A 13,838-nucleotide genomic window follows, 5' to 3' on the forward strand; every position below is an offset into this window, starting at 1 on the left:
CTTTTTCTTGCCTTCTTTTTCCTTTTTTTTTTTTTCTTTTTTCTCCCTTTTTTCGTTTTTCCTTTTTTCCCCATTATTTTCTTATTTTTTTTAGTATTGCCCAGGGATACCTGTTACAGTTTCTAATGCATTCAAATCCACCTTGACAGAGCTCAGTGATTAACACAGTGGTGGGGAACTACCCCCAAAAGTCCACCCCCAGGACTGCCTCTCTATGAAGCAGTTTTTGCCATAGTATATTTTGCACCCATCTTGAAGTATCAGTGTGCTTGCTTCTCCACACATAATTCACTTTGTGAGCCAATTTAGTCACTTTTTAAAAATGCACACATTAGTCTAAATTTTATCCTTTGTCTTGTTTTCAGGGAATGATTTGGTAAGTGCTGGGAAGTACAGAAGCAGGTAATGCACTTCACATCTAGTACTTGAGGCTGCTCTGCTTACAGAATGGGACTATTAGAAATTAAATAAACAAGTTTAGTGCCTTGCTTCTGCTAGAGAGTAAGGAGGTAGGTGCCTGACTTGCTTAGGAGGTACTATACATCCCACTGTTGCTCCTGACCTGTACATGTTTAAGCCAAACCACTCACATCAGGCTGCTGTTCTACTGAAAAAGGTATTAATAAAATGCACTCTTTTTGGTGGACCTTTCTGCCTTCACCCTGGAGATACTAGTGTATGTAGGTGAGCACTGAGCATGTGACTGTTGAAATATAGATATGGTAATTCCTTTCAGGGCATGTCTGGATATGTATTTGCAAGATACAGGTGATGATTTCTAAGTGGTGGTCATGGATGATATTTTGAAGCTTGAAGTGATTTTTTTTCCCCCTGCTGTCTAAAAACTGACACACAGTTTTTCCTCATCATGTTTTGAAATAATACATACACGTGATCTGTTTTGATACTTACATAATATCTGTTCTAGTGAATTAATTCACAAAAAAAAAAAAAAAAAAAAAAAAAAAAAAGAAAGCTTTCCTTTTAGGTCTGAATTTTAATTCAAATATTTTATGATGATATTTTCTCAGCAGGAGGAAGACAAGTATTGCGGTGGTGCTGCAAGTCTCAATTTTTATTGACCAATTACCCCAAGGACCGCAATTTATAGCAGGAGCACAGTCATTGTTTAAAGTTCACTGGGGCTTCAGCTTCCCCCGCCATAAAAGTAATTTATATATATGTGAATGCTGCTGTTACTTTTTTCCCTCAGCTTAATGAAGGAAGCCAGGGCAAGCACAAGGTATCTCCTGTCTGCAGGCACACAGGCTTTGAAGGAACAGCTAGGATGGGGATGAGAATTCAGTTGGAGATGTCCAGGTGGGGCTTTGCTGGTGCTCCCATGGGCAGCATGGGCTACCTGGTTGGATACCTCCCAAGTCTGTCACCTGCAGGCTTTAATTGCATGGCACTACTGTCAAAATCATGTCTTTACAGATAGAAGTGCCTGTGTTTGGTGTGAGTGTGCTTTATCATTTAGTTTAATGTAGGGAATCAGAGGTGCAAGGGACTTGTGCTTTAGTTTGGGGGGTCGTGTGTGTGCATTGGTATTTGGGGTGCAACCAAACCTGCCAAAGGAGGTGTCTGCTGTGTGTGTGGGTGCAAGTCAGGTTCCTGCTATTTTGCAAAGTCATCAAACAAGGAACGCTTTGGGAAAGAACCCTAAAAAGCTGTGGATTATGGGAATGCTGCTGAACAAAAAGCCTCAATCTTTGTGTGCCTTGTTTGTTTAAAATTGGAGAAATGATAATACCTAGTTTACTACTTAAAAGAAGATTTTCTTCACTCTAAACCATTTAATGCTGTCCCATTGACAAGTAATACTTCAGAGTTTCAGCAGAAAATCATGATGTTTATAAAAACTTCCAATTTTCTTGCATTTCAGATCGCCTTTATTTTGCAATTCTTTACCAAAAACCAAAGAGTGGAGCTGCAAATACCCATTATTTCTGCATAGATGATGAACTTGTGTATGAGAAGTAAGTACCAAGATAGGTTTGTTTTTCCTTTTTTCACAGAAATAAATTAGTCAGAACAACAGCATGAGGAATTAGTCTCATTGGTGAATTAATTACATGAATCTTCTAAGACTTGCGTGCCATGATTATTTATAGGCTTTAGAAGGGTTTCTTGCTTTTCCATCAGGATTTCTTAAAAACATTTTCAAAGCAGAAGCTTTCATTGTACCCATTCATGTTAGAAGACACAGAAACATGATACAGCCATAAAAATTTAGAAGTGCATATTGTACTGCCAGACTAAAAGGAGTGTCTTTTGTTCCTCATGTATTAAGTGGAATGTCTGAACTTCCTAGAATCAGAGAAGAAAATGGCAAAGTCAATTGAAGCCTTTATGAGCTGACAATGGATATATTATTTCCCCTGTAGTGACCAGTGTTTGTCTTTTACATGAAATGGAATGTTGCTAGTTCTTCAAATAGTTTTGATCAAGGACATGCTTGCTGGTTTTTAATATACTAATAAATCTTTATTCTCTGTGTTTCCTTTTCTCTAGCATGAGTTGCCTTCTTTTAAAGTAAAGCTTGTTAGTTCCTTTTAAAATAGAGTTTAAAAACTTTTGTCACAGAGTGATACAGTAGTGAGAAATAGTTCTTAAAGTCTGGGGTATTGGTTTTGAATGGTGCTTTGTGGAAAACAAAAGAATTTTAGTCCATGTTTGAGATCACAAAACATTTCCTCCAACAAAACAGTATGTATTTATATAAGAATGCATGCTTATTTTTATAATAATGAATGTATATCACATGTATATTGTTTTGTGCATCTTGTTAAAAAAAAAAAAAGGCATTTACATGGGTCATGTACAATTTTTATCCTTTCTTCTAACAGTTTCTATGCAGACTTTGGACCACTCAATCTGGCAATGGTCTACAGATACTGCTGCAAGCTAAACAGGAAATTAAAGGTAATGCTTGGGGTTTTGATTCAAAAGCCAATATTACTGCCTTTTAAAAAAACAAGTAGGTCAACATTTCTTTTGTTGTTATTGTTATTGATCAGGTACTTTCCTGTTTTCCTAATCCAGCTGAATTCTGAATATGAATGCTATATTTTAGTGAGGTGAATTTAGGGAGGAGGATCAGGGTGGAAAACTTGCTTACTTACCCACTCAGAGAAGATGCACAATTGTGGCAGTAACTATCATTAAGCTTCCAGAAGATCAGTAGCTGAATTAATACAGCCTCTTATATAGGAAAAGCTTTTTTCCTGGAATTCTGTCGTATTGGCAATCTGCCAAAATTGAATGAGCTTGAAGGTGTAGTGCTATGTTTTTATTTGAAATTATTTTTGTTTGGTTGGGTCTTCTCTTCTGATGCTGACATTCTTCAATAATTAACAACATTTTATCTTTAGTAACATTGATAGCATTGACCTGAAGGAGGGTGCTCTGCTTGTACTGCAGATTATTTTCTCTTACAGGAACAGAGTAATTTTTGGGATTGGGCTCTTGAAAAATCATAGTGTGTTTAAAATGGATTTCTTAAATTAATAACACAACTTACAAGTTAGCTGACCTTTAGTAGATGTTGGAATATAAAACCTGTTTGGCAGATGAAAAAGCTTATTTTTGTTAGTGTCAATCATGGCTTGCCCCTTCAAAGCTACTTAGATCTTTACACTGCCACTGAACTGTGAGAAGTAGGAAATATACAGCACATTATAGAATAAGAAGGTTTTTTTTTTTTTTCATTCCTTGATGCCTGTCACAGATGATAGTTTGCAGAATTCAGACTTGCTTTATTATTCTTTAGGTTGTAGAAGCAATCGACACCTATGGGTGTGATGTTGCTGCTTGGTTCTTACTGGGCACTAGCAGAATTGTCTCTGGCTAAGCCTGAGATAAACCTGTTTAGTGGTCCTGGCTGGGAGGGGGTAAACTCCTGCTTGGATAACTGTGTTCGTCAGAGATGAGTTTCTCTGATTTTTGTACATTGGATGCTCTGAAGCAACAAAAGTCTATGTTATAGTCCCTTTCCATGTCTTGTGTCTGACATGTCAGGATTTCTGAGAACATATTTCTGCTACTGATCTGGGGTTTTTTTTTGTTGTTTTTTTGTTTTTTTTTTTTTTTTTTTTTGTTTTGAATGCATTGAATCTGGTATCTTGAACAAGCATTGCTATTTAAACACATAAGATGACATTTTATGACAGCTTAGCAGTTGATCAAAGTGTGCAGTTTCAAGCACATCAGAATTTATTTCAAGGGCTAGTTAGGGGATAACTGCCACCACAAGTGTATGTCCTTTCTATTGAAAATGCCATTCCACCCACATTCTAAAATAAATGGAGAAACTGTATGCCAAGCCAAGATGACACTTTAAAAAAAGTATTTATGATAAAGTTTAGGAATAATTTCAAAAAATATTTTAATCTGAGCATGGTTCTGATCCTTAGAAACAAATGCTAGTGGATTTATCTACATTTGGGTTTGAAAAATGAATGAAAAGGTGTAAACCCTGTTTTTAAAATTTTTTTGAACTTTAATATACCTGTGATGCTTTTGAGAATGCCACTTTCTACTCTCATAAATGGCTATCTGTTACATAAGGTTTGAAGTAAAAAATGCTAACTAAAAATACAAATGCATTTAAGAAGAAAAAGAAAGTATTTCAATAATTTCTATCAAAATTATTTAGGCTAGATACTGGGAAAAATACTGGAAAAATCTAGGTAGGGATGCAATACAGTTTTCAAAATCTTCTGAGGGACTACTCCACAGTATTTTTGGATCTCTGACTACAGCTGGATGAAAGGAGGTAAACAAACTCTTGCATTCTTCTGGTTTTATAAAAGAAGGTGTAAAAGGTCTAAAATGCAAAATCATAATCTTGTGCATTTCTTGATACAGTCATTTTCATTGATAAGGAAGAAAATAATTCATTATACTGGCTTTGATCAGAAAAAGCAAGCAAACGCTGCATTCCTCATAGGCTCCTACGCAGTAAGTACTTAAATTTTTCCATCAGCTGCTGATTGTGTTCAATTTTTTATACTCAATTTTTAGAACAGCAAAATAAAAACAATTCTTTTCTCTTGATAATCATCCTGCTAATGTAATTATAGTAATGAATCACATAGTAAGAGAGTTTCTAAGGTCCAGAAGGTGTGTGAGTGAAGTTGCATAATTTCAGGTTTTTTCCCTTCCTACTGCCATTTCTGTTCTTAAGAAATAAGAGCATCACTGAAAATGTCTTTTCATTTAGAAAAAAAAATCATTGCTTGTTGAAGTTTTGCCTTTCCCTAACCTCGCAACCCATTTTTCTTTTTTATAATGGAAACATAGTATCTTGCATGAAATATAATGTATCATTTGCCAGTGCATGTTTAAATGACACTTTCCTTCCCCAGCTGCTTCTTCTCTAGTACAAAGTAATCTCTTCAATTAATATGGGAGAAGCAGTTGGAATTTGATGGGTTCAGAGCCTGTCTAAAACCTGGGAAGATACAATGTTTGGAAAGGTACTAAGCCAAGTCTGTGGCTGCAGAGGGGAAAAGGACTGGCTTTATATCACAACTGCATGCATTTGGTACACAGAAATGTAGTCAAGAAATAAAATGCCGAATTCTTCATGATGAAAGCTGTGATGCACCATATTCAGGTCCTGTTTTGACTTGTAACACACCTTGGTTGTAACCATTTCTCTTGTTTACTGAGTAATAAAATGAAATAAGAAGCTATGCATTTTTTGGTGTTGGAGATCTGAGAGATTGGTTCATGTAGCCTTAGGTTATTCCTATTTATTGGCTGCAAAGGCTATGCAGTACTTTCTGTGACACAGGCAGTCTCCTTGCTGCCTCTCTGCATCATGCAGGATGTCCATTTTCTGTTCCCTGGGGTTTCTCTGTTGTCTATATTCTATAGCACTTTTACAAATTGAGAACTAAATTTCAAAACATGTCACACTTGGTATTTGAATTAGGAATGTTGTTGTAGTCCTGTGCAATCTTAAACTGCATGGAGACTGGAAATATGAGTAATTAAACTTGTTTGCCATTAAGGGATTATGTTGACAAAACAGCTGCAGCTTTTAGGAAAACTACTTCTTCCTAATTACTCAGTCATAATTGAGGTCTAGAGAGTGAGAGGGGCCTGCTTTCAGTTATCAGCCATTATTTGGAAAAAAAGTGGGTTTTGCTTTTTCCTCACTGTTCCAAATATGTGTAGTAGCAGCATTGTGTGGCACAACAGCTGACATTCTGAGCAGAATTTTGGCACAGAAGATTAACTAATGGCAAAACAATCCAATAGGAAAATACTGTGGTTGACTATGCAAAAGTATACAGAAAACCTGAAATAAATCTTGTTTTTGATCATTGGTAGCCCTGCCATGTTGCAATAACAACATGCAGGTGAAGTGAAGGTGAGTGCTTCGACAGTCTTGACTAAAGCAGTAAGATTAATATATATGGCTTATGACAATTGAAAACACAATAATTAGAAATGGAGGCTGTTTTACAGATGAGTAGGCAGTTTTTGCTTTAGAGAGCTGCAGTGAAGGAAGTGGAAGTTGAGAGTAAAGAAAGGATGCTCACAGAGAGATCATGACTGCCTAGACAAGGCATGTGGTAGGGCTAGTTGCAGACACATGGCATATGGCAAAAAAATATGGGAAAACCACCGTAGTTCTGAGAGTTTGGAGAGGTGCTTAAGTCACTGTATTGTACACATTGAATATTTTGGCAGTTTCCCTGAAAGGCCTAGGGGAAAGTGAAGCGCAGTATGAGTATCAGTCACCTCCTTGTATGTAGGCATGTCTATCTTGCAAATTTGCAAGTCTAAGATAGTGAGCTAGCTCTAGCTAGATGCTGTTTTCTTTCCAGTACAATATATTTTGGCTTTGGTTCTGCTTTTTCTTTACAGTAGGGTAGAATTTCTTCCCAGGTTGATGTAGGAGGGATTCCACTGAAGAAAGATCACAGAAGAAAAACTATGCCCCTGAGGCTTTTTTCCCCCTGTGGCATGCTTTGATGATCTTTCATGAAGAGGCAAGCTTAATTACAGAGCTCATTGCTCAAGTGTTCACACATATTTGTCCCATATTTCTGCTTTCTGCAGAGAGAATTGGATTGTTGTCTGTGGAGCAAGCAATGATATGGGATCTGTTCAGAATGCCTGATAAACATGTCTATATGCATATTTCCTGTTTGAAAGGATATATTGATGACTTCTTTATTTACAACAGATGTAGGCTTACGTGTCTACCTGCTTTAGTTTCAGAATGGTTTGTTTTTTGTTGAAGAAAGATCCATCCAGATACTGGTCAAATCTTTTAAAGAGTTTTTCTATAATTTTACTTAATCAGACTGTGTCATGTTGGTAATACTCTTTGTTGCTTGAGCTGATTGTCATAATTTATTTTCTGATCTTACTGTGTAAGTTGTAGGTTGATACTGTATTTTGTTTTCTTTGGATTGAATGTGTTTTCTTACTTGATTCTATTTATTTAGCTTCATGGTAGGTTCCCATTTCAACGGTTTGCCTTAGGGTTGAGGAGCTCTGTGTTTGGGGGTGCTCTGGTTCATTCAAGGAAGAGCAAGGAAGTGAAAGGGAATGTGGCCTTTGCAGGTTCATGCAGACAAGCACAAAAATAGTGCTTATGTACTTGGATTGAAAGTTGTTTGATAATTTAAGCACAGTTTTGGGGTGCAAGTTGCTCTGTAGGTGCAGGTGCTACAGGTTACTTATTAGGAATAACAAGGAATAACAGCAAGGTTTTCAAGAATAGCAAGGCACAGTGAGTCTGTGTAATTTCTGGTTTTCTTATCTTTTGTTTTTTTAAAGCACAGTTACATTTAAGCTATAAAACTGTAGTGAACTGTATATGACTAGTTCTCCTCTGGGACTTCTATGTCCATCATAAACTTTCAACTTCTGAGCATGTCTTTTCAAAGGCTTGTTGACCTCAAATTTGTATTCTTAAACAGAATATTATAACTTCTGCTTAGAGGAATTGCGACATATTAGCATGATTTATCATTTGTCATCTTTTGTTCAAATGTATATATGTGTGTATATATATCATGTGGGGATATGCTCCTACTAGTAAGGCAATTATAAAAGTCTTCATTAAGTGTGGTGTGGTAAGGGCAGCTGTTAGTGTTCTTGTTTTCGAGCAAAGTCTGTTCTCAGTCTTTTCTTCGCAGTTGATGTGTTTTAATGTTTCCCCCATTCCCGTTCATCTAACTTGTCTTTCTTTCCTCTTCAGTGGAGATAGTTTATGAACTCTCCAGACTACATCCTTCTTTCTCCCCCCTCCTGCATCTCCTGCTTCCTTCCAGGTGTCCTTTGATGTGACAGCACAGCCTAACTCAAGCTCTTCAGCATAACATGGCCTTAAGAGTGGAAAATTAAGTTTACAAATACATTGTTGTATATGTAGTTTTAGAATAAAATACTAATTTTTTGGAGTAAATCTTAACAGTTTAGACCTTAATCCCTTTACTGTTCATCTTTCATCTATTTTAATTCTGTATTTTGTTTCTACATTTTTGCAGACATAATGGGAATAATATTCTTCTATGCAGGTTAGCAAAAATTTGGCACATTCAGCCACACAAAGGGTATCCAGAATTCAGTGTGTTGGGGTTGAATGTTTACACTTTATTTGGGAGGAGGGGAAAAAGGGAAAGAAGGGGGGTGGGGGGGGAAGCTTTGTTCTTCACCTTTTAAAGAAAAATCTTTTCCTTGAAAGCTATCTGCACTGTTCAGGCCTTACCACACTACCAAAGCAGCAGTGGTCTTCTGAGTTGATATCTACAGTGGCTTCTCTTGATTTTCACCAGGACTTGGCTGTGGGTGAGGAAAGTCTGCTTCTTCCATCATTGCTCCTTCTATTTTACAAAAGAAAATGTACCCTCTGTGCCCTGTCCACCCAATTCCCAAGCTCCCCCCTCTCCCCTTGGCTACATTAACTTAGTAACAGTGTTTTTTTTCTCAGGCCTGGCACTAATTATGTACTTGGAGGGTGACCCTTCCAGGGTACTGCCCCATGAACTGCTGTAATTCAGGTCACCTTCTCCAGGACTCATCTCTGTACTTTGTCTATTTTCTCATCTTCTTTCTTCAGGGTAAGCAGCGTTTCCTTCATCTGTTCTAATCCATAGTATTGGTTTTTTGCCTTTTCAATTTGTTAGTATCCTTCCTAGTTGTGGGCCTAATGCTGGGTAGAAGCTGGAGGCTGGAGAATCAGTTGGCACCCACTGGTTGATGGAGATCAATTGGCACCCACTGGTGATGTCGAACTGCTCTGTTCTTAGTGTGACACTTGCAGAATTATCTCTCGCTAAGCCTGAGATAAACCTGTCTAGTGATCCGGGCTGGGTGGTGGTAAATGGGTAACTGTGGCAGTTCTCAAATTTAGAACAGGTAAGCCATATTTACCCTCAGCTATGTTTTGGTGAGAGGTGCTTCATGAGCAAGTGGCAGAGACAAGATGGACAAAGTACTGACCTTTCATTTAAGCAGAAGTTACCTGGAATCTTGGCTGTCTCTGAGTTTATGTCCTCTAAAATGCTACCTTCTCTGAGTTGTATTTGGGAAATCATGACTAATCTTCACAGTGGCAGCTTTTCCTGCTGTTGATGCTAGGTTCTATTCCAGCATGTTCCTACAAAATTGCTTGTCTCTATAGGAGAAGGGTTGTTCTTTTGGAGGTCCCTCACTCTATAGCATTAGGTTGCTTTCTTTCCTGGCATAAAATGCACCCAGTGATGCACCCAGTCCAGTCAGTTCAGGGTTTTTTATACTTTTCCTCTGCCATTTAAAAGGTAATTGGAGGTTTCTTGCTTTTGTTTATGATGAACAAAAGAGAGTTGCCAGAGACAGGCAGTTATTCACTCTCTGTCACTTTTATCCACTTAATGACTGTGTTTCTGACGGTGACGAAACTGTTTGCCACATGCATTTCTTCACTACAACACAAATCCATACAGGAAGCTTTTTGTTCTAATAAACTTCTATTTTAATTTTGCAACATCTAACATTCTGTCCTAAGGAAATTGCTAGAAATTTAATCTACTAACTGAGTAATATATCCAATTGAGGTTTTAATGAAATAAAATATTTAACACTTTAAAGTAATAACAACTGTATGAGCTTGTGTTTGAGTGTGGTCACACACAGCAGTTACTTGCATTTGCTCAGAATGGGTTTAATTATTTGCTGTTTACAGCAGCTCAGAATGTCTTGGAAGAGTGACATTTTTGGAACATAGTTGTATCACATAAAATTTGCTTTTAAGCAGTTTAAAATTAATTATCTCATAATTTTCTGGCTTCTAAGTGAGTATGGTTGGTAAAATGTACAATTTAGGTAGCAGTCTTAAGCAGATTTTTCAGTTGAGGGTGAACAGGTGGATAAACATGATTGTATTAAGCACATCATAGATAGGAATTTAAAGTGCTGTTTACAGACCTGAGTTGATACAGTTTCTAACTGTAAAGCTTATTTCAATAGCCTATTTATTTTTCCTGAAAAAGCAACAAGTTTTGTCATAGATTATTATTACTAAACGTGTTTTGTCTTATATGCAGCATTACTATTTTACTTGGCAGTGCCATGTATTGAAAGTTACGATGCCTTTTTTAACCAGAGACTCATTTCCCTTTCCACCAGGAATACCTTGCATCCTATTGTGAATATCATTCCAATGATTATAACTTCAATCTAGGAAATGGTGGTTTGAAAAATAAGGCTGTATTGAAAACACTAATGAATCAGATGAAAACATGGCTTGCTAACAGCTCTCATTCTCTGGTTGATTTTAAATGCTCATAAATAAAGACTGGGTCACCTAATCCTGCAAACCCTTGTATTTCATTGAGTGAACTTGAAAGCAGTTGTTTGACTGCACAGCACTGTTGGCAGGAGGAGTGCTTGAGTGCACCTTTCCCAGTGTTCAGTGCTTGGATGGTTCTTGACCATTCACAGAGGTGCCTGTACTTCCTTGATTAGAAACAGATGTCCTGAATGAAAAGGATGATTAGAGCATTGTTAGTGGTTCAACTGCTAATAGCAGATTCCTGGCTATATGTTGAAGTTCAGAAGGATATTTTTTTGTGTGCATAAAAAAAGCAAATTTCTAAATTGTCTGTATACAAATTATTGCAGATTGTGATAAAATGATATGTTTGACTTGAAAGATACCAATTCCTTATAGTAACAATTTTCCTGAAAGATACTTAAGTAGAAGATTTCTAAAATATTTTAAGAGTTTTTCTGTTTGTATTTGTGTGTGTATAGATATGTATGTATCCTCCTATCTGCAGTTGAATATGACTGTAGGAAAAATCTAAAAGCTGAACTTGTAGATGCATGCTGCATTGACTAAGCTTTTTTGAAAGAAGACCTTTTTTTTTTAATGTTTCCCCAACCGCAGGAAAGGATCCTCTTGGGAAATAATTTTCAAATTCTAATAGTCTTTTCTTCATTTGTATATACACAGAAGGACAAAAATTGTCCTAGAGAGTGAATGCTTCTGCTAAATAACAGCTAATATCATTACTTTAAATTTAGTTTAATTTTTTATCTTTTTAGTAGTCATTTTTGTTGGTTGCTTTATTGGCAATAACCTAAGAAAACAACTTTATGTATGAAAGTTTTCATCATCTTAGAAAGTACAGCAGAAACATAAATTGTAATCAGCATCTGGACAAATTAGTTTCAGCTGTTGTATATTTTGATTTCTGGAGTTCGTCTTCTCTCATTTCCTCTCCTTTCTCCAGTACATATCTCATTAATTTACAAATATATCTTTGTTTTGTTATGCATCGGATCAACATTTCCATTCCCTTATTTTCTAAAACTTCCGTTCTGCTTGCTGCCTTAGAAAGTCCTTCTCTCTTTCAACACTACTGTCTGCTACAGGTATTTGATCACTACTACTTTCTCTTTCCTGTTTATTTGCTTTCTTTAGTCCTTTGTTCACTCACATCACTCCAATGAAATTGTTCATCTTTGAGGCTTCTCTGGCCTTCTCCAGGTCAGAAACAGTGTTATATTCAGTTTTATATAAATATAGATGTGTCAGAAATATTTTTTGAACTGAATCTTTCCTTAAACGCTAACTACTGCATTTTGGTTCACTTCATGGAGCAGTGTAGGAGCAATCCCAACAGATAATGGGTGTTCAGTCTGCAGGACCAGATTAAAGCCAGCTGTTAAGCTCAAAAGGAAGTATATAGTAAAGATGTCAGATCTTCAGTGCTGGTTCTGTCTACTGTTGGAATTCTTTTGGTGCAAACCATTTCCTAATGCAGATGTGTGGCCTCTGCTGCCTTGACATCTGTTGCTTCTCTGAGCTTTGCTGCTTCAGTCTGACCTGTTACCATACAATGAATTTGTATTCAACAAACCTAAAAGCAGGCCCCACCCATGTTCAGCCTTCATCCAGCCTTGGTTACAACCTGGATTTCTAGCTGTGTACTCCTTTAACCTGTGACAGAAACTGATCATGTCTCCACTTTGACTATCACAGCTTCTTGTGTTGTGTTACTGCCAAGATACTTTCCTTGTGAAGTAATTATCTGTTTATGGTCTTTCCCATTATGTACGAGTGTCATTCTTCCTTTTTGAAGCACTCTATACCATTGCACTCATCCAGCTATTCTCATACTAACCTAATTTTTTTGCAAGCACTTTACACTGAGAACACCATCTGACCATTTCATCAACTGCTGTCTCTGCAGCTCTTCACTGGTTCTGTATTTTGTGTGTGTGGTAGTGTCACAGCTGAGCATAGCAGGATTTCTCTTTGTTTCAGAGTAAGTTTCCTTCTTCAGTAAATACGCTGTATTTTGCTTCATTTGAACAATACAAGTTGTATTTTTGCTTTGCAAAATCAGATTGGGTTTTTTAAATGTCCTTGTATGGAGAAAGTGTTCTTATGTAGCTGTGTTAAGAAAAGTCCATACACATGCATGTATGTTAAAAAGGTGTTACTAGCAGTTTCACTGGTAATGTAATTTCAGAAGCAGGATCTGTGCTTGAGAACTAACATAATAGAACTAACTAACCTATTTTAATACAACACAATGAAATGGGGAAAAATTCTCTCTTGCAGCTGTTATCCTTGTAAACAAATGCTTCTGCATTCAGTCTTGTTTCTTTTAAGAAATTCAGAAGGGGTAAGGATTTCTCTCATACCTCATCTGAGCTTTTATACAAGCTTACAAAATCACATAGTATTAGTTGCACTTCTATTTGCCTCTGGTGTGATTAGTATTCTACAGAGTGTGATTACTTAACTTAAATTGGACATTAGGAAGAACTTCTTCACAGGAAGGGTGAAGGATTGATTAAACATTGTAATGGGCTGTCCAGGGAGATGGTGGACAAGATGTTTAAGTGAAGACTGGATGTGGCACACAGTGCCATGGTCTAGTTGGCATGGTCATGTTTGGGCAAAGGTTGGACTAGAATGATCTCAGAGATCTTTTCCAGCCTAATTGATTCTGTGATTCTGCAATCCTGTTTTTTCCAGGTGACTCATTTCTGGCTACAAACTCTGTCTAATTAATATCTGTTTTTTAATTCTATTTAATGTCTCAGATTTGTAAGTTTTTCAGGGACAGGGCTCTCTTCCTGATAAACAAGAAGTGCTTGATGTGTATGGTTGTTAGCAATACATGTTCACTGTCCTGAAGATGTAAATTAGGACTGTAGCAGAGAACACAATTTGAAATTTCTTGGAAGATAACCTTTACATCCAAATCAGGCAATGAATGCCTGCAGAATAAAAGTGAATTTTGCCATCAGAGACTAAGCTATTCACTAATACTTGGGGAGGCTTTTGAAATATCTTTTCTATTTTGAGTGTA

General features: G+C 36.8%; 1 protein-coding gene across 3 annotated transcripts in view; it reads left to right on the top strand.

Annotated features, from left to right (window-relative positions):
• The first annotated feature begins 1,069 nt into the window (after nt 1–1,069).
• Nucleotides 1,070–13,838, top strand: part of CDC14B (cell division cycle 14B) — a 35,724-nt gene continuing 22,955 nt past the window's right edge. The window contains exons 1-4 of one of the 3 annotated variants that reach the window (XM_041480712.1): nt 1,070–1,168; nt 1,886–1,979; nt 2,850–2,925; nt 4,870–4,962. In XM_041480712.1, coding sequence (XP_041336646.1) covers nt 2,884–2,925; nt 4,870–4,962 — 135 coding nt within the window. In that variant the 5' untranslated portion in view covers nt 1,070–1,168; nt 1,886–1,979; nt 2,850–2,883. Of the gene's footprint in view, nt 1,169–1,885; nt 1,980–2,849; nt 2,926–4,869; nt 4,963–13,838 lie in introns of those variants that run through there. The other 2 variants (XM_041480711.1, XM_041480710.1) reach the window with 2 other exon arrangements.

The sequence above is a fragment of the Pyrgilauda ruficollis genome, unplaced genomic scaffold (assembly GCF_017590135.1).
Source record: "Pyrgilauda ruficollis isolate IOZ18807 unplaced genomic scaffold, ASM1759013v1 scaffold53, whole genome shotgun sequence".
Classification (NCBI taxonomy): Eukaryota; Metazoa; Chordata; class Aves; order Passeriformes; family Passeridae; genus Pyrgilauda; species Pyrgilauda ruficollis.